Source organism: Hyaena hyaena, unplaced genomic scaffold (genome assembly GCF_003009895.1).
Source record: "Hyaena hyaena isolate Hyena2069 unplaced genomic scaffold, ASM300989v1 scaffold_746, whole genome shotgun sequence".
NCBI classification, from domain to species: Eukaryota; Metazoa; Chordata; class Mammalia; order Carnivora; family Hyaenidae; genus Hyaena; species Hyaena hyaena.
The window spans coordinates 131,231-155,339 of NW_024081371.1; the positions used below are offsets into that span (position 1 = coordinate 131,231).

A 24,109-nucleotide genomic window follows, 5' to 3' on the forward strand; every position below is an offset into this window, starting at 1 on the left:
GTTAGTTAACCTACAGTACAGTATTGATTTCAGGAGTAGAACCCAGTGATTCATCACTTATAATATAACACCCAGTGCTCATCCCAACAAGTGCCCTCCTTAATGCCCATCACCCATTTAGCCCATCCCACCCACCTCCCCTCCAGCAACCCTCAGTTTGTTCTCTGTATTTAAGAGCCTCTTATGATTTGCCTCCTTGTTTTTATTTTTCCTTCCCTTTCCCTATGCTTGGAGACATGTCATTTTCACATCTGTCTGACATTTGCTTCTGGGAAACAATGCGGTAGATCTCTGTCAGAATTGTCTGAAAAGCAGCTTCTACATTTGTAGAGTCTAGAGTGGAAGTCTCAATGCATGACAAACCATTCATTTCTGCAAAAGCTCTTACTTCATATGTAGGTAATACCCTGAGATGACACAAATCACTCTTATTGTCCACAAACATGATAACAATGTTACTGTTAGTGTGATCTCGGTTCTTTCAGCCATCATTTTACATTTTCATATGTGAGATGGTTAGCAATGTCATAAACCAGTAAGGCACCTACACCTCCACGATAGTATGCTGATGTTATAGCTCGGTATCGCTCTTGCCCTGCTGTGTCCCATATCTGTGTCTTTATTGTTTCCCATCAACCTGGATGCTTCTTGTTGCAAACTCTACTCCAATGGTGCTCTTGCTTTCGAGGTGAAACTCATTTTGAGTAAATGGAGACAAGAGATTACTCTTTCCAACACCACGATCTCCAATAAGGACAACTTTGAAGAAATAGTCGTATTCGCCGTCGTGGATGCCCATTGTGGGGCTGAGGAGCTAAGGGGCAGGAGCAGCAGTTTGTTCCTTAAATCCCACAAATGAAATCATATATTTGATTTGAAATCAAATCAAATTTGAAATCAAATATTTGTCTTTCTCTTATTTCGCTTAGCATAATACACTCCAGTTCCATCACATTGTTGCAAATAGCAAGATTTCATTCTTTCTGATCTCTGAGTAAGATTCCATTATCTATATACACACACATAAGCACACCACATCTTCTTTATCCATTCATCAGTTGATGGATGTTTGGGCTGTTTCCATAATTTAGCTATTATTGATAGCGCTACTATAAACATTGGGGCGTATGTGCCCCTTTGAATCAGCATTTTTGTATTCTTTCAATAAATACCTAGTAGTGCAATTGCTGGTTCATAGGGTAGTTCTAGTTCTAGTTTCTTGAGGAAACTCCATATTGTTTTCTAGAGTGGCTGTACCACTTCACATTTCCATTAACGGTGCAAAAGTGTTACCCTTGCTCTGCATCCTCACCAACATGTTTTCCTGAGTTGTAATTTTACCCATTCTGACAGGTGTGAGGTGGTATCTCATTGTGGTTTTGCTTTGTATTTCCCTGATAATAAGTGATGTTGAGCATCTTTTTATGTGTCTATTAGCCATCTGGATGTCTTTGGAAAAGTGTCTATTCACGTCTTCTGCCCATTTCTGCACTGGATTATTTGTTTTTTGGATGTTGAGTTGGTAAGTCCTTTATAGATTTTGGATACTAACCCTTTTCTGATATATCATTTGCAAACATCTTCTCCATTCCTTTGGTTGCCTTTTAGTTTTGTTGTTTCCTTTGCTGTGCAGCTTTTTATCTCAGTGAGGTCCCAATAGTTCATTTTTGCTTCCGTTTCCCTTGTCTCCAGAGACATGTCTAGTAAGAAGTTGCTGCAGCCTAGGTCAGAGAGGTTGCTGCCTGTTTTCTCCTATAGGATTTTGATGGTTTCCTGTCTCACATTTAGGCCTCTTATTCATTTTGAATTTATCTTTCTGTATGGTATTAGAAAGTGGTTCAGTTTCATTCTTCTGCATGTCGCTATCCAATTTTCCCAACGCCATTTGCTGGAGAGACTGTCTTCTTTCCACTGGATATTCTTTCCTGCTTTGTCAAAGATTAGTTGGTCATATATTTGTGGGTCCATTTCTAGGTTCTCTGTTCTGTTCCATTGATCTATGTGTGTTTTTGTGCCATAAAATAGTACCTTTTCTTAATCACTTATCCCTTTACCCTGTTTTTCTTTAAAGAATCTACTAGCTGACATGCTATATACTTCTTTACTGTTGGTTTCTATCCATTAGAAGGAGCATTGGAACTTCATCTGTTTTGTTTACTAATACATCCCCTGCACACATTGTGTTTGGAACATAGTAAATACTGAATAAATGAATACTATGCTTGGCAGAATCGAACTAAGAAAGATACTGATATTTATACTACTATCTTAAATCTGGAAGTGTAAGACACTATATAAGAAGAAAAAATGATTGTATAAAAACTAATTTATGAGCAGGGGTTATCAGTAACTAAGAATATTAAAGAAAAAGTTTTGTTAAGTGCCTATATTGGACTACCTACCAAAGATGGGCATTTCCATTTTAGTTCTTATAGCATTTTTAGCATGTAATTGCAATTTTATTAAAAAAATCTTTTTTAAACTTTTCTATTTTTTTAATGGTTATTTTTTATTTTTGAGAGAGAGAGAGAGCAAGCACGTGTGCATGAGCACAAGTGGAGGAGAGGCAGAGAGAGAGAGGGAGACACAGAATCTGAAGCAGGCTTCAGGCTCCAAGCTGTCAGCACAGAGCTGGATGCTGGGCTCGAACCCACAAACCATGAGATCATGATCTGAGCCAAAGTTGGATCCTCAACCAACTGAGCCACCCAGTGCCCCTTAATTACATTTTTAGAAGTACTTCATGGAAAGTAGGGAAAACTACCAAGATTTAAACGAGGACAAAAATAAAATTCAGACATATAGTGTAGGCTCTTGGTTTAAATGGAAATGGAATCTTTTGGTGATTTGTTAGTGGTCTGTATTGTCACTTTGTGGACACTTAGTGGACACTGGTCTCTAGAGTTTTAAGAACTAGCTTCATTTTTCTCCTAGTAGTAGTTGGGAGTCCCTTTGAAAAAGAAAACAGAAAACTTAAGAAAAATATAACTTACTATTTTGAAATTCTACCATTAAAGTTTATATCTTAGAAGGCAAAGTGCGAAGTGAAAGATTTTTGTCACTATTAGAAAAAATCAAATGTACAAAGCATATAATTTACATTTAATGTCATTTTCAATTAATCTTAAGTTATTTCAGAAAATGTGCCTACCATACTATAATTATATATTATTTATATTAATATATATTTACTTATATAATCATATTTATGGACTTAAATACACGTATTTAAAAATATTTGACCAACTAAATTTTTAATATTTTATAAACTATGAGTCATGAATATACAAACATTTTATCAGAGTTATAAAAGGATTGCATATTCTAAATTATGACTTCCATGAGCTATTTACTCTTTTGTGGAATTATGTGATATATGAAATCATGGAAATGAACATTTTGTAGCTATTACTAATAATTATGTCAATAGTCTTCATATAGTACTGTTTCAAACATTAACTGAAAATCATGGTCTTTCCATCCTTTACACCAGGAACATCTATATGTTAGCAATATACACACTCAAAAAATGACCTAGCTCTTTTTGATGAGTAAATGATCTTTCTACCTTTTCTAAATAATTTAGATATATTTCCTAAATTTGAAAAATGTACTCCCTCATTCTAGTTAGGATCCCATTTATAATATTTATTCCACTACATTTATGGTTTTTGACCAGTTTGAAAGATGGTATATCATTAAAAAAACATCACATTTGCTCCTTCAACTCATTATATCTGGTAACTGTACTAAAGAAACTGACTTTGAATATGGCAAGTTCCATCTTGTGAAATAGTTGTGGGCAAGTACAGCACTTGTGCAGAGATGAACCATTAGATGAGCAAGGGCAAACTGTCAAGAATGTATACTAAGAAGAAAAAGAAGATGTAGGAAGAGATCCATTACAGTAGCAAATGTTATCTATTATTTCTAAGGTTTTAAGTTATTTCAGAATTATAGAACTAAAGGGCAATCTTTTTAAAGATGTATAAATGGTTTAGTTTTAATATTTATTCATTTATAATATAAATAAAAATAAGAGAATAAAAGCAACTCTTAAAAAAATAGACCACATAAAGTGAGCATTTTAATACAAATCATTAGAATATGTTTATACTATATATAAATCTATACATTAGAAGACACTACTGAAATTTTGCTCTACAGAATATCACTCTAGAATTCTCTTTAAAAAAAACAAATCACTGGGTAGAATTAGAGGATGACTGTGAAATAGATTCTCCCATTACAATACTGCTTCTGTCACTCAGAGTTTTGACAACAGTTGTAGCTGGGGATTGTAGCACTTTACGAGAGAGTCTCATTCTTCCATCAGCTGGATCACGTCCAAAGTATTTCACCTATATTAAAGAAACAAATTTACTTTGAAAGTTGTAGTACAGTGATCGATATCCAAATTAGAACATATTTAAATTTACATGGTGGAAATAAAACACTGATTAATGTTTTTACTTGTCTGTTGAAAGCATAACTCAGTGCTAAGCAGAGGTATATGCTAATAAATATAATTTGGTTAAATAGTGATTATAAAAATGGAAGAGACAGGCATTTAGTTGCCCAATTATAATCTTATGTTAGACTCATCTGTGCCTTCCAGGTCCCTATACTAGAAGGACAGTGAAAGCCATGGTGAATGATTCTAGATAAGGGATTTCTAAGCCTAACAGTGCTACAAACTATACAGGATTATGCTTGGGCCATTTACACTATTTCTCAAAGAACTATCACACTGAAGATTATTTGGCTTGATTTACACAACACAAGTCAGGGGGAATTGTGGCAGTTTTAAAGTCCCTTCCGACGTAAAAAACAAAAAACAAAACAACCCCACCTTATACAGATAATTATGTCTTACTTTCTATTCTTCCCAAGAAGCTACTTGAACAATGGGACTACAGACTGGGAATAAACTAGAAACCTTAGTTACCCAGGTCATGGGTGATAGGTGTAGCTGAAACGAATGTGGTATAGACAAACAACAAAACAAAACAAACAAAAACCAAACCACACCAGACTGGCAATGACTTCCTTTATCCACTCAAAAAAGAGCTATAGAAAAGTCTTTTGATGGCTTTCATTAAACTCAAAAACTTTTAGCCTTAAGCAGTATAGAAGCAATTAAAGTCTCAACTCCTCAAATATGACATTCAAGGCCTTCAAGAGAGTTACACTTTCAGGGTTCTCCTGTCCTGTCTGCAAATCACTGCACAGCCATTGCTGACCTCATGTATTTCTAAAAGCTCTAAAGGGGACTAACTATTCTAACTAAACTATAAGCTCCCTAAGGGAAAGAATTGCATCTTATATCTTTAGTGAGTCTATTTAAGAGCAAACCTAAATTTTAAAAAGCACAGCATATAAATAATATAAATCACAGTTGTTGCTTTGATTCTTTTGGCTTACTTTTTGAAAAAAAAAAGTCAAACTTCAAATATAATATACTTTTATAACTTGAAGGCTAAAAAGTTGAATACAAGTACCTGAATTTCTTGGCCAACTTCTAATCCTAAAGCAGTGGGATGTTTAATCTGAAAGAGAACATGTTCATCTATTAGTTGTTGTATATAATTTCCTAATATCCATAGTAGTACACATTTTTTAAGTGGAAACAGCTTTACTGTTTTCTCTGATTATAAAATCTATTGATAAACACTTAAAACAATACATAAGTATTCAAATGATAGCAAAAATCACTAAAGACCTCTCTACTTTTAGATCACTACTGCTAATGTAATTATTCAAATGTCTACTTAGTGTGTCTTACATTTGTAAAAATGGACCTTACTGAGCTTATCTTATATAGTATGTTAACTTTTCATTCAATAATATGTTGAGGACATCTTTTTACATCAATATATGCAACAGTAGAGTATCCAAACTATATAATTTGTTTGATCCTCTAAAGATGGTCATTTAATGTTTTCAGTTCTGGTGAATGTTAATGATTGAATCTAGGTGTGAGGTATATGGGTGTTCAGTGTACTATTTTTCAACCTTTCTGTAGGCAACTGTAGTTTCAACAATTATGTATTCATTTACTCAAATTATCCTCTCAGAACAAAGTCCTAATATTGAACTTCTAGGGCCAAAGGTACTCCTACACATTTACCAAACACTGTCCAAATGTTTGCCCCAATTTACATTCTTATCAACAGTGTCTGAAGTGTATGAGAATGTCCATTTGTTTTCCCATATATTTACCCACACTGGGAATTTTCAACTATCTTGAAACTGAAAGATAGTAATGTTTTATGTGTATTTAAAACAATTGCTATTGCTATTGATCTTTCTTATTGATCCATATAAGCCCTCTGTATATGAAACCTCTCTCATGTTATATACATTTCCCCCCCTAAGTTGCTACTTGCCTTTCAGCCTTTATTATAATTTTGGCACATACTTTTTTTTTCTTAATATTTGTTTTTGAGAGACAGTGTGAGTGTGAGCAGGGGAGGGGCAAAGAGAGAGAGAGGCAGAGGATATGAAGCAGGATATGAAGAAGTGCCTGACATGGGACTCGAACACAAAAACCGTGAGATCATGACCTGAGTTGAAGCTGGATGCTTAACCGACTGAGCCACTCAGGCACCCTTTTGCCATATACTTTAAAAAAAAAAGAGAGATCAAATTTTATCAATTCATTTACATTTCTGGCTTTGATATGCTGAAAACTACTTCCTCAGTCCCAAGATTATTAAAACTAATAATTAAAATTGGGATCAATTTTCTTTTAGTGTCATCCCTCAACCCTATTCCCCCACCTTAATTTTTTTTTTTTTTTTTAACAGTTAGCTCCTCAAAGCAGATGGGATATTGGTATAAAAAATTAGACATCAGGGGCACCTGGGTGGTCAGTCCGCTAAATGTCTGACTTTGGCTCAGGTCATGATCTCACAGTTCATTAGCACCAGGCACTGTGCCGACAGCTCAGAGCCTGGAGCCTGCTTCAGATGGAGTCCACTTCAGCTTCTGTGTCTCCCTCTCTCACTGACCCTCCCCGACTTGCACTCTGTCTCTTTCAAAAATAAATATACATTTAAAAAAAAGAGTAGGTATCAAACCAGCTAGTCCAATATGAATTATTGAACTATCTTTGTTCCTTCACGGACTGAAAATCCAACTTTTAGAATGTATTATGTTCCCATGCATATACCTGGATGATTTCTGGTCTCTGTTTTCTGTTGCATATACTGTCTATTTCTAGGTCAGTAATACACTGCTTTATTCTGTATAGCTTTATGATTCAATATTTGGTAAACAAAACACTCCTATTCTCTGCCCACATAGTTGTCTTGAATAATTTAATATTCTTTTTTTTTTTTTTTTAAGTTTTTAAATGTTTTACTTATTTCTGAGAGACAGAGACAGCGTGAGCAGGGGAAGGTCAGAGAAAGAGAGGGAGACACAGAATCTGAAGCAGGCTCCAGGCTCTGAGCTGGCTGTCAGCACAGAACCCGACGTGGGGCTCCAACCCACGAACTGTGAGATCATGACCTGAGCCGAAGTCGGACACTTAACTGAGTGAGCCACCCAGGTGCCCCGAATAATTTAATATTCTTAGCTTTACCTTGCCATGGTTAGTTGGCCAAGAAATTTGTCAAGACAGGGCTACAACTAGATAATTTTAGATAATTGCCATATGTTAACTCTAGATGTAACACTCAAGTGTTTCTATTCCATCATGAAAGGACAAATATAAACATCTGTGTTATAGAGTGTAAAAAACCTTTTGTCAGCCACACTGTTGTCATTTTCAGTTTTCTTTTTTTAGGCTAGTAGTAGACAAAGTACACAATCCTCATCAACCCAGGTAATTTCACTATGATTATTTTAAGGAGGACTTAAAAATAATCAAGTTATTTATTGATTTTTTCTTTTTTTTTTTTTTTTACCTTTCGTTGATCAAGTTGTGTGTTATGAAGAAGTACTGCAGTCATATTTGGATATAGTTTAACCATTACTCCAGTGTCTCTGAAAAGGAAATAAGCCTAGTTAAAATAGTAATATCTGTGTATCCACTGATAATCAAACTGATTATGTATTCATATGAGAACAAAGTAAAAAAACACAAACTATAAAAAAGTAGGATTTTCTAACTTATATTTTCAATTGAACATACACCCTGTATTTAAATACTTGTGAATCACAGTACAGACAAAGATAAAGGAAAACTGTGTAGTGACAATCTTTTTGACTATATGTTTTTCTGTATTTCTCTTGATAATATGTCCCAAAATGTTTTGAAATGACATTAAATATTTTATTTTACTTTTGAACATTTATTTATTTATTTTGAGAAACAAAGGAAGAAAGAATCCCAATCAGGATCTATGCTGGCAACACAGGCGCTTGAACCTATGAACCATTAGATCATGGCCTGACTTGAAATCAAGAGCCAGAAACTTAACTGGCTTTGAGTTACTCAGGTACCCCTCCTTTGGCTTTTAATATTTATTATTCATTTCCCATCACTTTGAACATTCAGGCTACATCTGATGTAATTTTTTTCTTCTTAGTGGATTTTCTCATTCTGAAAATTAAACTATTCAGCTGATAAAGAAAACTGATATTGAAGTTGACATTTAAAAAACTGTGCTCCTTAGGTTAAGGACTACTATCTTTACAATAAACCAACAAGAAACTACCAGAGAAAGAAGAAAGAAAAAGGAAATATTGCTAGGTCTATTTTGGGCCTGTTTAATTACTATTAAAAAATTTAAATGATGGAAAATTTGGTTCAAGAAAATTCAGATATAAGAATCTATTAATATAATTTTAATTGCAGAATCACGTTACTGAAAACAAATTAGTGGCATGCCTGGGTGGCTCAGTTGGTTAAGTGTCTGACTTTGGCCCAGGGTCATGATCTCACTGTCTGTGAGTTCGAGCACCATGTCAGACCTGGAGCCTGTTTTGGTTTCTGTGTCTCCCTCTCTCTCTCTCGGCCCCTCCCCCACTCATACTCTGTCTCTCTTTGTCAAAATAATAAACGTTAAAAAAAAAGAGAGAAAACAAACTAGTATAGAAAATAAAATGTATCTTAAAAATAATTAATGATTCTACAGCAATTGACATAAAATCTAAATACCTTATACTTTCAAAGTACATACTGCAAAGTACATAAGTATAACATGTACTTATAAATATTATAAAAACCAGCAAAGCATTACCTGATTTCAGTTATTGTGGCAGTATACACTGCTCCAAATTCCAACTGCTGCTCTTGCTGCAAGTGCAAAATAAGTCGTAAGATTAAGAAACAGCAACAAATAGAAAAAAGTAACTATTATAAGATGTATACTTACATCATCTCTGCAGATTTCAGTAATGAAGTCTCTTGCTTCATGCATAGCACTGGGTGTTGGTGCAAATACAGAAAATGTTTCTTCATCCACCTGACTAATAGTTACTCCTTTTAAAAAGATAATTTAACATATTAAGTTAACTTGCTCATTCCAGAGGAGTCCAGTCTTAAAAGGAAATGTGAGGGGTGCCTGGGTGGCTCAGTTGGTTAAGCGTCTGACTCTTGGTTCTGGCGTAGGTCATGATTTCATGGTTTCTGAGTTGGGGCCCCACATCGGGCTGTGTGCTGACATCATGGAGCCTGCTTGGGATTCTATCTCTCTCCGTTTCTCAAAATAAATAAATAAACTTAAAAAGAAAATAGATGTGACAGCAAGGGATTGACCTATAAATAGCTGGGCAGGGTTATGTTATATTTAGTCACTGCATTAGGAATGACAGGATTCATTCACCAATAAATACATATTGCACACCTGCTATGTATCAAACATTGTGCTAAGCCCTGGGGAAACAACAGTGAGTCACTGTCCCTAGGCTCTTGGAGCCTAGAGTTTGGCAGGAGAAAGCATATATAAGTTCTAACTTCAGAAGGTTTGGCCTTGCTCCCTTAATTATGAATAAAACCATACTAGAGTGTTTTCCTCACCTTTTCTTCTTTCTCTGACCCTTTAGAGTGATGGACAGATGGATGAGGGATGAAATCATGTCAGTTTATCAACTAAAAAGCTGGCTAAGGCAACTCTGTTTCTCATGTTCCCTAATCACCTCAAAGCTGGTAAGTGCTAGGTAATTCAGACTGTTTCCAAGAAAAACAAAGTACACTATTTCTATACATACTCTTTAAGTAAAATAGACTAAATAAGACTAAGTGAAAAACAGCAGAATAGAAAATTACAACAAAATCCTCTAAAGTTGAAAACTAAACTAAACGTTTTTCTAAATGTTCAATTTTAAATTGTTGCAAAGAAACTGATGAATTCTAGGTCGTCCTTCTTGAATACAGTTAAGGATGAATGCTGATTTATTAAGAGGCGGCATACAGAAAACTTAAAGACATGTCATTGTTACTTTCTTTTCTCTTGTTCTTTCATTTCTCAAACATATTTTTGGAGCATCATAACAGAGAAGAAATGGACTCTTACGTGGCCTAGCATTAAAACCCCCAAACTTCATACAACTCTTACCTGTTTCAGCCTGAAGCTTTTTTAAATGATATCCACCAGGTCCAACAAATTTTGCCCGTTTTGATAATGGAACTTGAATGGTTTCTGAAATGTAGTATAGACAGAACTGTAAATAACTCATATATGTATATGAGCCTAAAACATGTCTTAATCAGACAAGATTTTTGTTTTTGGCCTAAACACGTGTAAAAATACATGAAACAGATAAATAGTTATTTGACTACAGTTTCTGAAAGTTCTAATATCTAAAAACATCTCCCCAAATTTAAAGCATTTTAACTATTTATAATATTTCTGTTTTATGTATGGAGTTAAAGGAAATTTAAAATAATAATATACTTTCACATATTAGTGTTTACCTTATCACGGAATTAATAATTTTAATGTATTACCTACAACAGGTCCATTTTCTTTTCTAGATGCTCGAGGTTTTGAAATAGTTTTGTTCATAATCTGTAAGATCTCCTTCTTTGCCACTACAAGAGATAAAAACATTGTAAAAATTATAGCTACACATCCACCCTTGCATAGAAAATTCGTGTAGAACTTTGACTCCCCAAAACTTAACTGCTAATAGCCTATGTTGACTGGAAGCCTTATCCATAACAAAAAAGTTAAGTAACACATTTTGTATGTTACGTGTATTACACACTGTATTCTTATAATAAGAAGTAAGCTAGAGAAAAAAAATGTTATTAAGAAAACCATAGGATAGGGTGCCTGGGTGGCTCAGTCAGTTGAGCATCTAACTCTTGATTTCCATTCAGGTAACAATCTTATGGTCTATGAGTTCAAGCCCCAGGTTGGGCTTTATGCTGACAGCATGGAGCCTGCCTGGGATTCTCTCTCTTCCCCTCTCTACCCTATTCCCTCTAAATAAATAAAAAACATTAAAAAAAAATAAAAAAGAAAACCATAAGGAGCAGAAAATACATTTACGATACTGTACGTTTGTTTATTGAAAAATATTTGTACATAGGTATGTTAGGTAGCTTAGCTGGGATGGGGGCTCCCCCTAGACTGGTGGAGCTTTCTAGCCTGATGGCCTAGGCTCAGTAGTGGCAAACTCTGGGTGGCCTGCAGGTAGCAACAGTTGTGTGGAGACAAAGTATAGTTGCCTTATCTGCCTGGGCATGTACCACTGTCCCAAGGCCATTCACCTGACACCTGTGGCCACTTGTGAGGACACTGGTCTCCAGGGGTTCCTCAAGGCCAAGGTACCATGGTGGGGAGTGGGTTCCTCCACAACCCCTCAAGCACTAAAGACTTCGTGCAAGGACTCCCTACGCAGTACTGTCCTGTCCTCTGGATACATTCCTCCTTCAGTCCAGGCTTCTGCCAGCCTCTCAGCACACTGGGTGATCTGTAGCCCATCCCATTTATGGGACCCCCAGGGGGCTGCTGATGGCCTCAGAAAGCCTCTCAGGATATTCAAGAGTACAGCAGGCCTGAACTCTATGTGAGATGCCTTTATTTGGTTGGGTGGAGACTGGATGGGCAGTAGAAAATAAATGCCTTGCTATTGTAAACAAATGCTTTTGTTGTAAACTTAAAAAAAAATCCACATATAAGTGGACCTTGCTGTTTGAGCACACTGTTCAAAGGTCAACTGTATATAAAATAAATGTGATCAGATATCACAGTATTCTTAGTTTTTAGGGAGTAAAATCCGCTTTTTTTTTTTTTCGAGACAGAGAAAGAGTGCAAGTGGGGGAAGGGACAGAGTAAGAGAAGGACACAGAACCTGAAGCAAGCTCCACATTCTGAGCTGTCAGCACAGAGTCCGATGTGGGGCTCGAACTCATGAGCCGTGAGATCACGACCTAAGCTAAAGTTGGATGTTTAACCGACTAAGCCACCCAGGTGCCCCCAAATCCAAATTCTTTAGCTTAACAATTAACCTCTTCATATCCTCATTACCTTTACAATTCTACTTATAATCCCCTTTCTCCATAAATTCTATAAAAATTGAATTTTCTGTGGTCTCTCATAAAGGTTGTTACGTGAAATTTCATTTTCTAAAGGAGTGTTTTATAATAAGCCCATTTTTAATAATAAGCCTAATGGGAATTATAGTTGCCATGAACAAATGAACAATGATGAAAAGAGAAGCAAGCACACTGGCTTAGCTTACCTGAGGCTTGCTGAATGGCCTCCATTACAATTTTTATTGGTATTCCAGGTAATTTAATATCAGCCTAAGATGGAAAAGCCAAAAAATTATATAAATATGGACTCATGGTATTAGTTTAGTATTATAAAAGTGAAACAAAAAAGGTTTTAAAATACCTGTAATGCAGTTATTCCCTTATTAGTGCCGGCTATTTTGAAATCCATGTCACCATTGTAATCTTCAATTCCCTGAAAGAATTTGAGAAATTTTGATATAGTTTTAAAGAAAAATAAAATTTACCCAGTTACTGTAGAAGAATAAAAATATAGCTTTAGAAGTAAACCATGTCCTCTGAAACTAAACACAAAGTGTCTTCTATATTAACTATTGCTCTAATTTATGACTTTAAGTTACAACCATTTCATCAGAAAATCACTTTAAAATCATGTTCCTCATATAAATGCATAAGGATTCATTTATGATCACCCTAAAGTGAACCATCATGGATATTTATACTGTTTATATATATATTTTGACTCGCATCCTATAAAATCCAAGGCTAATATTCAGAGGAAGAAAGAACAAGCAGCTTTATTTCTCAAGTACTATTATTCTTCCAAATATACAGTGTTTATAAAAATACATAATCTTCACTATTAAATGTTTGAAAATGTGGATATACTTGCCAGAATATCTGTCAGCAATCGATAATCTTCTATCTCACCCTTGTCAGGATTGTTTTTGGTAACCAATCCTATTGCCACACCTGCAACAGCAGATGAAATTGGAACTCCTACAGTTGAGAAAAAGAGCTTGTGTGTAATGTGTACATCGGCCTCACACACATATCATACCATTGACATTTATTTTAACAGAGGTGAATAGTGTTTTAAATTGACAATCACCAGAACGAAGTTGGAGAGGTCATGTGACTACCTCATTTCTTCTTAAACATATGATAAAAGCCCCTTGAGACAATTCTAACAGATTTTTACTGTTCTCAGCAAAAACCTTTAAAAATAGCAAAATTAACTCCTAACAGAACCCATCCATCTTTTTGGTTTTGGTGTGTTTATCTTTTTTTTTTTTTTTTTTGGAAAGTAACCATGTATTTGGTAAATCCTTCTAGCCTGAACCCCTCAGTTTATCTTTCCATGAAAGCCATCATTAGTTTTTTTTGTATATCCTCCCAGAAAATTTCTGTGCCCAAATATGAATCGTAGTATAATCTTCTTTACTTATGGAAACATACTGAATGCCCTCACTATCCTGAACCTTGTTTTTTTCACTTAATAACATACCTTGGATATTGACACATAATGCCACACAAAGCTCCACCTTCTTCTTTTGAATGGCTGCATAGTACTCCCACCATGGGTTAATAGGCCACATAACAAAAGTGGGATTACTGAGTCAAAGGATGTGTGGGTTTACATTTATTGTAAATCTGTCAAACTGCCTTCCAAAGAGTGTAGCATTTTCTCTTTTTATTGGCAGTATTTGAGGGTGCCTACTGTTCTACATTCTTAATTCCTGTCCAGTCTTGACCTTTAATCATATAAAGGGTAAAAATGGTAGCTTATTGTTTTTAATTGGATTTGTTTTTGTGAGAAGGGTTAAACTTTTTTTGAATGTTTATAAACCATTTATATTTGTTTTTCTGTTAATTGCATGTTCATGGCCTTCAACAACATTTTCTGACCTGGTTGTTAGTCTTTTTCCTACTGATATGTATAAAAGCTCTTTCAATATGAGCAGTAGGTCTTTGTTAAATATAAATACAGAATATTATAGGAAATATAAAAATAGATTATTTCCTAGACAGCTGACTTTGTTTACTGTGATTTTCCTGTATAGAATTTTAAAAGTTACATGTAATGATGGTTCCTGGATTTTGCTTAAAATTAGGTTTTTTTGATAAAATCTTTAGCGTTTCATTTTTATATAAAATTTTTTTTTTTATCACTTGGAACTTACATGTTATACAGGAGCATGGCAGGGTATCTCATTTCATATTCTCTAAGTAATTTCACTTATGCCCATGGTTTTTAACCATCACCTATAATGCTGATGACCTAAAAAGTCTCTCTCTCTTCTGCCTACTTCTCTTTGCTAATCCCTATATCTGTATACACAATAATCTGCCTTGGACACCTCTAGCTAAATGTCCCCAAAGCACCTTAAATATATGTACATATATTCAAAATGTAATCACCCCCAATAAATCCGTTTTGTCTTGCCTTTCTTACCTTGGTTGAATGCAACTAAGACACTTATGCCAGAATCAACACTTTTTTCCTCTTGTCTATATCCCAATAGTCACAAAGATCTGATAGTTTATCCTTTACATGTTTTTTTTTTTTAGAAAGTTATCTTTTCTCCTAAATATTGAAACATTCATTGCTATTCCTTTAGTCCAAAATTCATGTTATTTCTTGCTCTGACAACGTTCTCTCTATCTGGTTTCCCAAATTTTAGTGTCACCCCCTAGCACTCATTCTTTTCTACCTCATCCTCCAGGACTATCTCTAAGCTGGGAAAAACTACCTCTTAGAAGAAAAAATCAGATTCAAATCATGCCATTCCTCTACATAAAATTTTCTGAGTTCCCCATTATCTCCTTTTAAGAAATGTTTTATATGTTCTATGGTCAAAAAAGTTTGGGAAGGGGCGCCTGGGTGGCTCGGTCAGTTAAGCGTCCAACTTCGGCTCAGGTCATGATCTCACAGTTTGTGGGTTTGAGCCCCGCATTGGGCTCTGTGCTGACAGCTAGCTCAGAGCCTGGAGCCTGTTTCGGATTCTGTGTCTCCCTCTCTCTCTCTGACCCTCCTGTGCTCACGCTGTCTCTCTCTCAGAAATAAAACATTAAAAAAAAAAAAAGTTTGGGAAATACTATATATCCTGTTTCTAGAGATTCAGAATTCATATTAGCATATTAAAGTTTATTTAACTCACATTAAAATAAACCTGCTTAACCCTCTCAGATGTACCTTAGAGCAGAAAAATTTTCAATAATCAATATCCAGCAGGAACACTAGTTCATAGAATATGGCACTGTGAAAATACTAGTTTTAATTTCAAAACCTTTAGCATAACAATACCCTTTAAAATCTGGTCCCAATTTATTTATTTCAACTACATACTGTACGGCTTTCTAACTTTATATGTGTTATCTTCACATGAAATAATGGGCCCTGCTCTTAATGATAGGTCAAAAACTACTCAACCTTTAGAACCAGATGAAATGTAGCTGTCTCTATGAAGCTAATTATCTTTACCCTAATTCTTCATCCATCTTGTGCATATCTGTGGCTTTTAACCTGTTTGTATTATCTTTTTGATTTGTAAGTGTCTTTCACACCCTGTAAGATTTTTAAAAAATGGGTACCATTTGTATTCCTGGAGCACAGGACACTGCCTGATTCAGGGCATGGCAAGCACTCAGGTTTTGAGTATAATTGTATACCCTTTGTTGGCTTTTCCTGCAGGACTTGACATTCACTGTCAAATTTTTTTTCTTTTTAATGTTTTATTTATTTCTGAGAGAGAGAGACAGCGTGAGCAGGGGAGGGTCAGAGACAGAGAGGGAGACACAGAGTTTGAAGAAGTTCCAGGCTCTGAGCTAGCTGTCAGCAGAGCCTGACGCAGGGCTCAAACCCAAACTGAGATGATGACCTGAGCCAAAGTTGGACACTTAACCGACTGAGCCACCCAGGCGCCCCTGTCAAATTTTTTTTTTTTTAATCCTGATTTTCATTCTTTTAGTGATCAAAACTGTCATTTAACATATTTGTTACCTACTCCTTTTGAGCAGTATCCTTTTTATTGGCAAGCCAGTTTTCTCAGTCAATTCCGTTAACAAAAACATTGAAAGGGACAGGGTTTAGAATGAAATGTCCTCAAGCATTCCTCTTGAGGCCACACTCCATCATACTGATCAGAGTCTCGTCTCCTCTGTTCATCCTTCCACCAGTTACGAAGGTGCACCTATCATCGACCTCAATTTCTACATCATTTACAGAAAGATCATAAACTGCCAAGCTGACTCCAGATGTACAGCATAAGCAGTACCCCACCCTCTATGCCCCCACCCTGCCCCGCTTCATATCTAGTACTATTTTCCAAAAATGGAACATTACTTTACTATGACATGTTTTAAGTCAGTCCCTTCTCTTCACAGTCCCCTGCCTTCCTAAAAACATAAACTTTTCACAATCTATTTAAGAGTCTTGCCACTTACTGCCAAGTTCACTGGGTTATGCTTTACAGAAAATACCTTGCTTTCTTTCAAAATTAAAAACTTTTTGTCTCCTTGGTATACCAGTTTCTGTGTTTCAAATACTGCCAACACAGGCCAGGTTTCTCATCCTGAAGATCTTCTCTTTTTAGGTTGGGTTTTTATCTAGACCAAAAGATCTGAATTCATTTAATGCAGTTAAAAACTCTTTCCTTTTATCTTTCAGTTCACCTTTTTGAGAATATGTTGTGTTTTTCAATATGAAATTGGAAGACTGATGAATGTAAGACGCACCAGGACAAGGACTTCATTTTGTTCATCTCTGTGTCCTACAGGCTTAGATTAGTACTTGGCATAGGAGTGGCATATAGTAGATTTGTTGAATGGATGCATGAAGGTGAAAACAGAAAAAAAGTATTTTACCAGCAACCTTAAATATCAGATTCTGTTTTCCTTCCATTGAACACAACTTGAAAACTGCCTTTAGCTTTTTGTTTTGGCTTAAGTTTTCATCTTTCTAGATTATGTGATTACATATTCACACCATTCTTTCATCTCTTTCTTGGTTATGGTATGCTTTCTACCTATTTCTCTGTACTATATATGTGCTAACTTAGAAGGAACTCCTCGTATGGCCTCTTTAGTATCTTTAGGTTCCTTTTTCTTCTTCAACAGTATCACTGCTGGGATGCAGAAATTGTTTTCAGAGCCTCTTAATGTGTTGACTCTTTCTCTTTTGGTCTTTTAGACCCAGAGATTATACTGAACCATCTGTAGTCTTCCTTCCTAAAATTCTGTGTACCCTTCTATGGGTGTTATTTTTCTTCTCTTATTTTGCATAAATTGACTAGAGGATTACATGGTTACTTTCTTTTATGGGTTCTAAATACTTCAGCTTGGTGATCCAAACTTCCTTAGTGAATGGAATCAACGGCACACCTCTTTACCTTTTGGAAGGTGAGAAAGCTCACTGATCACCAAGGCAAGTAATTTCAGTGTTCCGCTTTTTGCCAAAGATAAGAATTCTAGTAGATATCTGTATAGTTATACTTTGTAACTATTTTGCTCTGGCCTAGTTTGGTAATCTGTAATCTGACTTCTCCAAGTCTTACAAAATCTAACTTTAAAGAGATCTTTATTTTATACTAGTCAAATCCATATAAAACATTGGTAGTTTTGAGACATAATCCTTTTACCTGCGTCCATTAATGCTAAGCTTCCACCACATGCAGATGCCATTGAAGATGATCCTATAGAAAAAAATACTTGCTTTATAATATACTGATTTTTTTTAAGTGCCGAAAATTGTTCTATTGGTTATTTCCTTATACATATTCAGCTTTCTTTCCTTATTTCTTTTTATTTATTTATTTTTTTTTTTTAATTTTTTTTTTTTTTTTTTTTTTTTTTTTGTTGAGAGTTAGAGAGAGTCACAGACTCTGAAACAGGCTCCAGGCTCTGAGCTGTCAGCACAGACCCCGACGCGGGGCTCGAACCCACGAACCGCGAGATCANGCAGTCAGCACAGAGCCCGACGCGGGGCTCGAACCCACGAACCGCGAGATCATGACCTAAGCGAAAGTCGGACGCTTAACCAACTAAGCCACCCAGGCGCCCCTCCTTATTTCTTTTTAAAAGCAATTAACAGAAGCTCTGCTAAAACACAAACCACAGGACTACACAATCCAGTATGACAGCTATTAGGTACATGTAGCTACTAAATTTAAATTAATTGAAATGAATTTAGTCCCTCAACTGCATAGCAGAGATAACTTCCATCATCACATAAAGTTATATTGGATAGCAATGCTAGAGATTCTAAGAAACCTCCCAGAAAACCCAGCATGCCTCTTTGGTCGCTTAATCAGAAGTCAGTTAAAGATACAGGCTCTGGCTCTCTCACTGGACCCTAAATCACACCCAGTAGAGAATAGAAAGTCTCTAAAATTAGAGGGTGTTTTTGTTTTTTAAAAATATCTGTAACCATTTGATCTAAGTCTGCTATATCTTTGAGATCTGTGACCTTTCTACCTCTAATGACCATACCTTGCCTTGACCTGGGTACTTAATTTTAATTTAAATTTGATCTTTTAGTCCAGACTCTCTCTCTGTGCTATTTACTTATATCTGTGATACATGATAGGTGTCCCTGCCAAATGGATCACTCTCTTCTGGCTCTTTCTTGCTCTAAGCTGGTCTTGCTCTATGGCTTGTTTCTAAAAATAAACATCCCCAACTGGATCAGTTATAAAAATAAAGAGAAATATTTGATTTATATTGCTTTTGAAACATCTCATTGGCTAAGAACAGAGATTTAGACAGTATATGATTAAACACATTTACCTTTTGTAATGGACTTGGGCACTGTAGCTATAAGCATCATGTAACATTAATTATGAAAAGTTAAGAATATAAACATAGAGTTCTGGTCTTATTGAGTAGAAAAAGTTTATCTTAATACTACACCATTTGACTCTAGGACTTCAGAAGTGACTCTTATGGTGAAAGGAAAATCCTTGGGGATAACAGGATACAAAGCTTTCTCAGCCAGAGCACCTAAATCAGAATAGAAAACAATAAGCATAAATGTACTAAGTCTGTGGAAGAATACCATTTAAGTTTACAGATTTTCACTCACCGTGCCCAAGTTCTCTTCTATTCACACCAGTAACTTTGCCGATTTCATTAGTTGCATAAGGAGGAAACTTAAAAAAACAAAAACCACAGATACATAAACAACTAACGTGGAAAGATATCTAGTCTTTATTACCAAAATAACAGAAGTTACTAAACAGTAGAAACCCATTTCTTAAAGTATATTTACATACAAAGAAAAGGTCAGACTATCTGAAATATACAACAAATTGCTAAAGGTAACTATTTCTAATGTGTATGTGAACCAGAGTGGGACATGGATAATTATGGGGACTTACAACATAAATTTCTATAATGTTTAAATTATTAACAATGACAAAGTATTATATTTTTATAATAAGAAAAATACATACACATTAAAAAAAAATGCACACTGAGGAAATAGAGATCTTTTCCAGTAAGAGTTTTCTTTTAGTCAGAGGCTGCAAACTTTTATTTGACCAATATAGTATCTCAAATGCGTATGAATTAGTTGCAGTCAATTGAAATATACGGCAACTTCCCATAAAAATTTAGAATTCCAGTTTCTTTAACAAAATATTTTTATTTAAGGGGCGCCTGGGTGGCTCAGTCAGTTAAGCGTCCAACTTCAGCTCATATCATGATCTCATGGTTTGTGAGTTCGAGTCACACATCAGGCTCTCTGCTGTCAGTTCGGAGCCTGGAACCTGTTTCAGATTCTGTCTCTCCCTCTCTCTCTTCCCCTCTACCACTCATGTTCTCTCTCTCTCAATAAATAAATAAATAAACATTAAAATTAAAAAAATTTTATTGGTAGTTTTTTTTAATGTTTATTTATTTTGAGAGAGCACAGAGCCCAATGTAGGGCTCAGACTCATGAACTGCAAGATCATGACCTGAGCTGAAATCCAGAGTCAGATGCTTAACCAAATGAGCCATTCAGGTGCCCCTGAAAATATTTATAAAAAGGAGTGGTGATGGTACATGAATCTGATCAAGCCTCTGGATCTAGCTGTCCATTTTCAGGAGTGCAGTCAATTTTCAGAAAATAGAAGGACAGAGAAATTTATTGGATTGCACCATAAGTGTGTAATCAGCAACATGCAGACTGTGGGGAACTCTAAAAGTCAGATGCCTCTGGAACTTCAACAGACAGACTGAAAAGAAAACAATGTACTGGAGAAGAAACCTACTGATTAAAAGAGACAGAAATCCCAAATTAAAAAAAAAGGACAAGACTATAGTGTCTAGGAATGTACGCTAGAAATGCAAGGAACTAATTACTATAAAATTTAGGAGAATAGTTACTTCCAGTGAAATAAGGGTATTGGGACTGGTATGAAAAGATCTTTGGGGGGGTGCTTCTGGGGTGACTGGGAACATTCTATTCTCTGATTTGGGTAGTGGTTTATAAGGGTCTCTGCCTTATAAAAACTCATTATGCCATCCTTTTTATGAAATGACTTTCTACTTTTACACCAGCCTCCCTGATTATATGCTTCAAATACTAAAATTAAAATGCTATAGTGTCTGGTTCCTTAGGATTAGTTGTAAATAAAGTCAGTCACAACCTCATAATAATATCACATAAAGTAATTTAACTTTAAATACCTCAGAGTTCTTTTACTACTAATCAACTGAATAAATATATGAGTATTTAAATGAGTTAAAGGAAGAAGGTGATTTGTTGTTTGAAGTATTTGAAAAGACCCACTTTTGCTTGACACATGTGAATGGGTATGGCTTTCTTGACTAAAACAAAGCTATCTACTATACTTTAACTTTTATGTATGATTTAGAACATGAATTTATTGATTGAAAACTATGGCTTAGCACTCTAACTTCCCTTCTGCATATAAGAAAACAACAGTCCAAATCTACCTTAACAGATAGATAAAACCAGCACAGTAAAATGTTAATACTACCAAGGTAGTGGGTATGTAAATATTCACTGTAAAGTTCTTTCAACTTTGCTATATCCTGGAAAGTTTTCATAGTGAAATACTGGGGAAAAAATTCACCTTACCTCATAGTGCAGCATGAAATTTTTATCTTTTATTCCACTACAAACAAAAAGCATAATATTAAAAACATCATAAAGATACAATAAAATAATTTCAAAGAACTTAAAAAGATTTAAGGGTATTTAAAAAAATAACTAGGTATTAAAGAGTTGGTCTGAAATTGAAAACCAGAAAAACTAGAAGGATGTCAGAGACAGTATTTTTTTCTGGGACTTATAAATGAATTTTAAACAGATTTAGGAAAATAAATGTGTTTCACATGGTAGCACTATAATATTTAATTTGAATACTAAAGACAGTAGACATTTATTTTTAAGCGTTAGTAACTACTGAGAGAATCTCAAATGTTTAAACACATTAGTTAAATTTCAGAATTATGATCTTTCTCCCAGTCAACACGTGAAATGAAGATCAATAACTGAAATGATACATGGGAGAGCAATCAGGAGATCAGACAGGCAAAGTTTTCAGGGTTTGAAGTAAGAACTGTTATGTCTTTATCTAGAACAATGGGGGGAAAATAAGGATGAGAAGAAACACAACTCCTGGAAGTTGGAAACCAGATTTATCTTTAACTTAGGAAAAGACTAGCATATACAGGGTCTTAGCTCAAATAGTGTCCCCTTTGGGTGGGTGTTTAATTACAAAAGACACCCCTTTCCACTGAAGATTCAAAAAGTCCTGGCCGGGGCGCCTGGGTGGTTCAGTCGGTTAAGCGGCTGACTTTGGCTCAGGTCATGATCTCACGGATCATGGGTTCGAGCCCCGTGTTGGGCTCTGTGCTGACAGCTAGCTCAGAGCCTGGAGCCTGTTTCAAATTCTGTATCTCCCTCTCTCTCTGACCCCCCCCCCCCCCCCGCCCCGGGAAATAAATAAAACATCAAAGAAAATTAAAAAGTCCTGGGTTAGGGCTGAATCTGCATAATCATAAACCACAGTCTTGGGAAAAGAAATCTAACATCTGGACTCCAGAAGACTAAAGGAATAAAAGATTTGGGGGGGACTAGAGAGGAGGATATGGATCATTAGCCCAGCAACTACATTTTACAAGACGAAGAAACCAAAAACCAGCATAGCTGATTGATTTGTGCCCTCTCTTACATAGGTTACAGACCTAAGACTAGAACATAAAGAAGTGCCCTGGCCAAACCCAGTGCTCTTTCTTAGGAAGCTGTGTTGCCTCCTAGAAGAGAAAGGAATCAAGGTGAAAAAGGGCAAGGCAACCAAACTGGGGCTCAGATGGGAATTTAAAATACAAAGTTTAAAAGCTTCCCCCAACAGGATTATGATTACAATGAACACTCTCACCTTATACACACAGCTGCATTGTCAATTTTATCAGAAAACTGAAAAACAATTAGTAATCCTAACAATTAGGTATCCTGAAAATAATGGGGATTATCCTCATCAGTTGGGCAGTAGGAAGAGTGAGGCAGAGTCTTGTGGTCTTCTGAGACCCCTACCAAGGGAAAGGGAAGCAACCTTGTTAGGCTGAGAAAGAAAGGAACTGTGGCTGTGAGTCCCAGGACTGATGCAGTAATGCTGGTAAGGACTATAACACAGATTCTCATCATCTAAAATGGATCAACAAGATTTTACTGCTGACTTTTTAGGAACAGAGGAGGAGAGCTAAGTACTTCTGAACATAAATTCCAATATGGCTTGGGATTAGGTAAGCCTTCAGATTCTTTTTAAACAACTGGGACTCTTGCTTATTTATTTGCTTTCTGGTTTCTAATAGAAAAACCTACCCATATCTGTCCTGAGAAATGGTTCTAGGGACAGAGAATAAAATGTACCCATGTTAAAAATACCTTAAAATCACTATTATGTAAACAAAAATATAAAGTACAGATATATAGACTTAAAAAACTAATAATGAGGGGAGCCTGGGTGGCTTAGTCAGTTAAGTGTCCAACTCCTGATTTTGGCTCAGATCATGATCTCAGTGCTGTGAGATCGAGCCCCATGTTGTGCTTTGTGCTGAGCATGGAACCTGCTTAAGATTTTCTCTCTCCCTCCCTCCCTCTCTCTCTCTCTGACCCTCTCCTGCTCACAAGCTCTCTCAAAAAAAAAAAATTAATAGTAATTACTATGAGCTTCATTTATATGCTGTAAGACGGTTAACTTTAAAATGTATCAAATGTATGTTTTAGAACATACCAACACTTTATAACTTACCAAAAAACTTAACTTACTTTATGGCTGTTATAATTCGGTCCGACTTCATACTGGATTCTAATGAATCAAAAGTAACAGTACAAAGCACCTAAAATAATAAGGAAAAAAAAAACTGTCAGGCTTTAATTTACTAACAACAAGAAGACAAAGTATTTGAAGAACTCAATTAGCTATTAAAGAAACAGGAGGGATAAATTCTATACAAATCTTGTCATGTTACTTAACATAGTAAACATTTATTATTTTATGAATATTAGAGTTATGTGTAAATCTCAATAATCCAAAGGTCTAACATCACAGACTAAGTATGTAAAGCATTGTACTAGAAGTGCTGGGGGAAGACAGGAAGAGGAAGGTATATTTGACTATAAAGGAAGCCTCAATAAAGGTCTAACCAATAAAACTGCCTACTTAAAAAAAAATCCAGGGG

General features: G+C 35.5%; 1 protein-coding gene and 1 pseudogene across 1 annotated transcript in view; both read right to left on the reverse strand.

The window, feature by feature from the left end:
• Positions 1–245: 245 nt before the first annotated feature.
• On the reverse strand, positions 246–799 carry LOC120220933 (annotated as a pseudogene).
• A 3,268-nt stretch (positions 800–4,067) lies between these two features.
• PNPT1 (polyribonucleotide nucleotidyltransferase 1) overlaps positions 4,068–24,109 on the reverse strand; it is a 45,423-nt gene continuing 25,381 nt past the window's right edge. The window contains exons 14-28 of the mRNA XM_039218160.1: positions 23,697–23,767; positions 21,501–21,537; positions 19,497–19,563; positions 19,325–19,414; positions 18,055–18,108; positions 13,308–13,414; positions 12,798–12,869; positions 12,643–12,706; positions 10,901–10,984; positions 10,509–10,592; positions 9,327–9,433; positions 9,192–9,247; positions 7,914–7,992; positions 5,502–5,549; positions 4,068–4,361 (exon numbers count right to left, since the gene is read on the reverse strand). Of these exons, the coding sequence (XP_039074091.1) occupies positions 4,203–4,361; positions 5,502–5,549; positions 7,914–7,992; positions 9,192–9,247; positions 9,327–9,433; positions 10,509–10,592; positions 10,901–10,984; positions 12,643–12,706; positions 12,798–12,869; positions 13,308–13,414; positions 18,055–18,108; positions 19,325–19,414; positions 19,497–19,563; positions 21,501–21,537; positions 23,697–23,767 (1,179 nt within the window). The 3' untranslated portion in view covers positions 4,068–4,202. The remainder of the gene's footprint in view (positions 4,362–5,501; positions 5,550–7,913; positions 7,993–9,191; positions 9,248–9,326; positions 9,434–10,508; positions 10,593–10,900; positions 10,985–12,642; positions 12,707–12,797; positions 12,870–13,307; positions 13,415–18,054; positions 18,109–19,324; positions 19,415–19,496; positions 19,564–21,500; positions 21,538–23,696; positions 23,768–24,109) is intronic.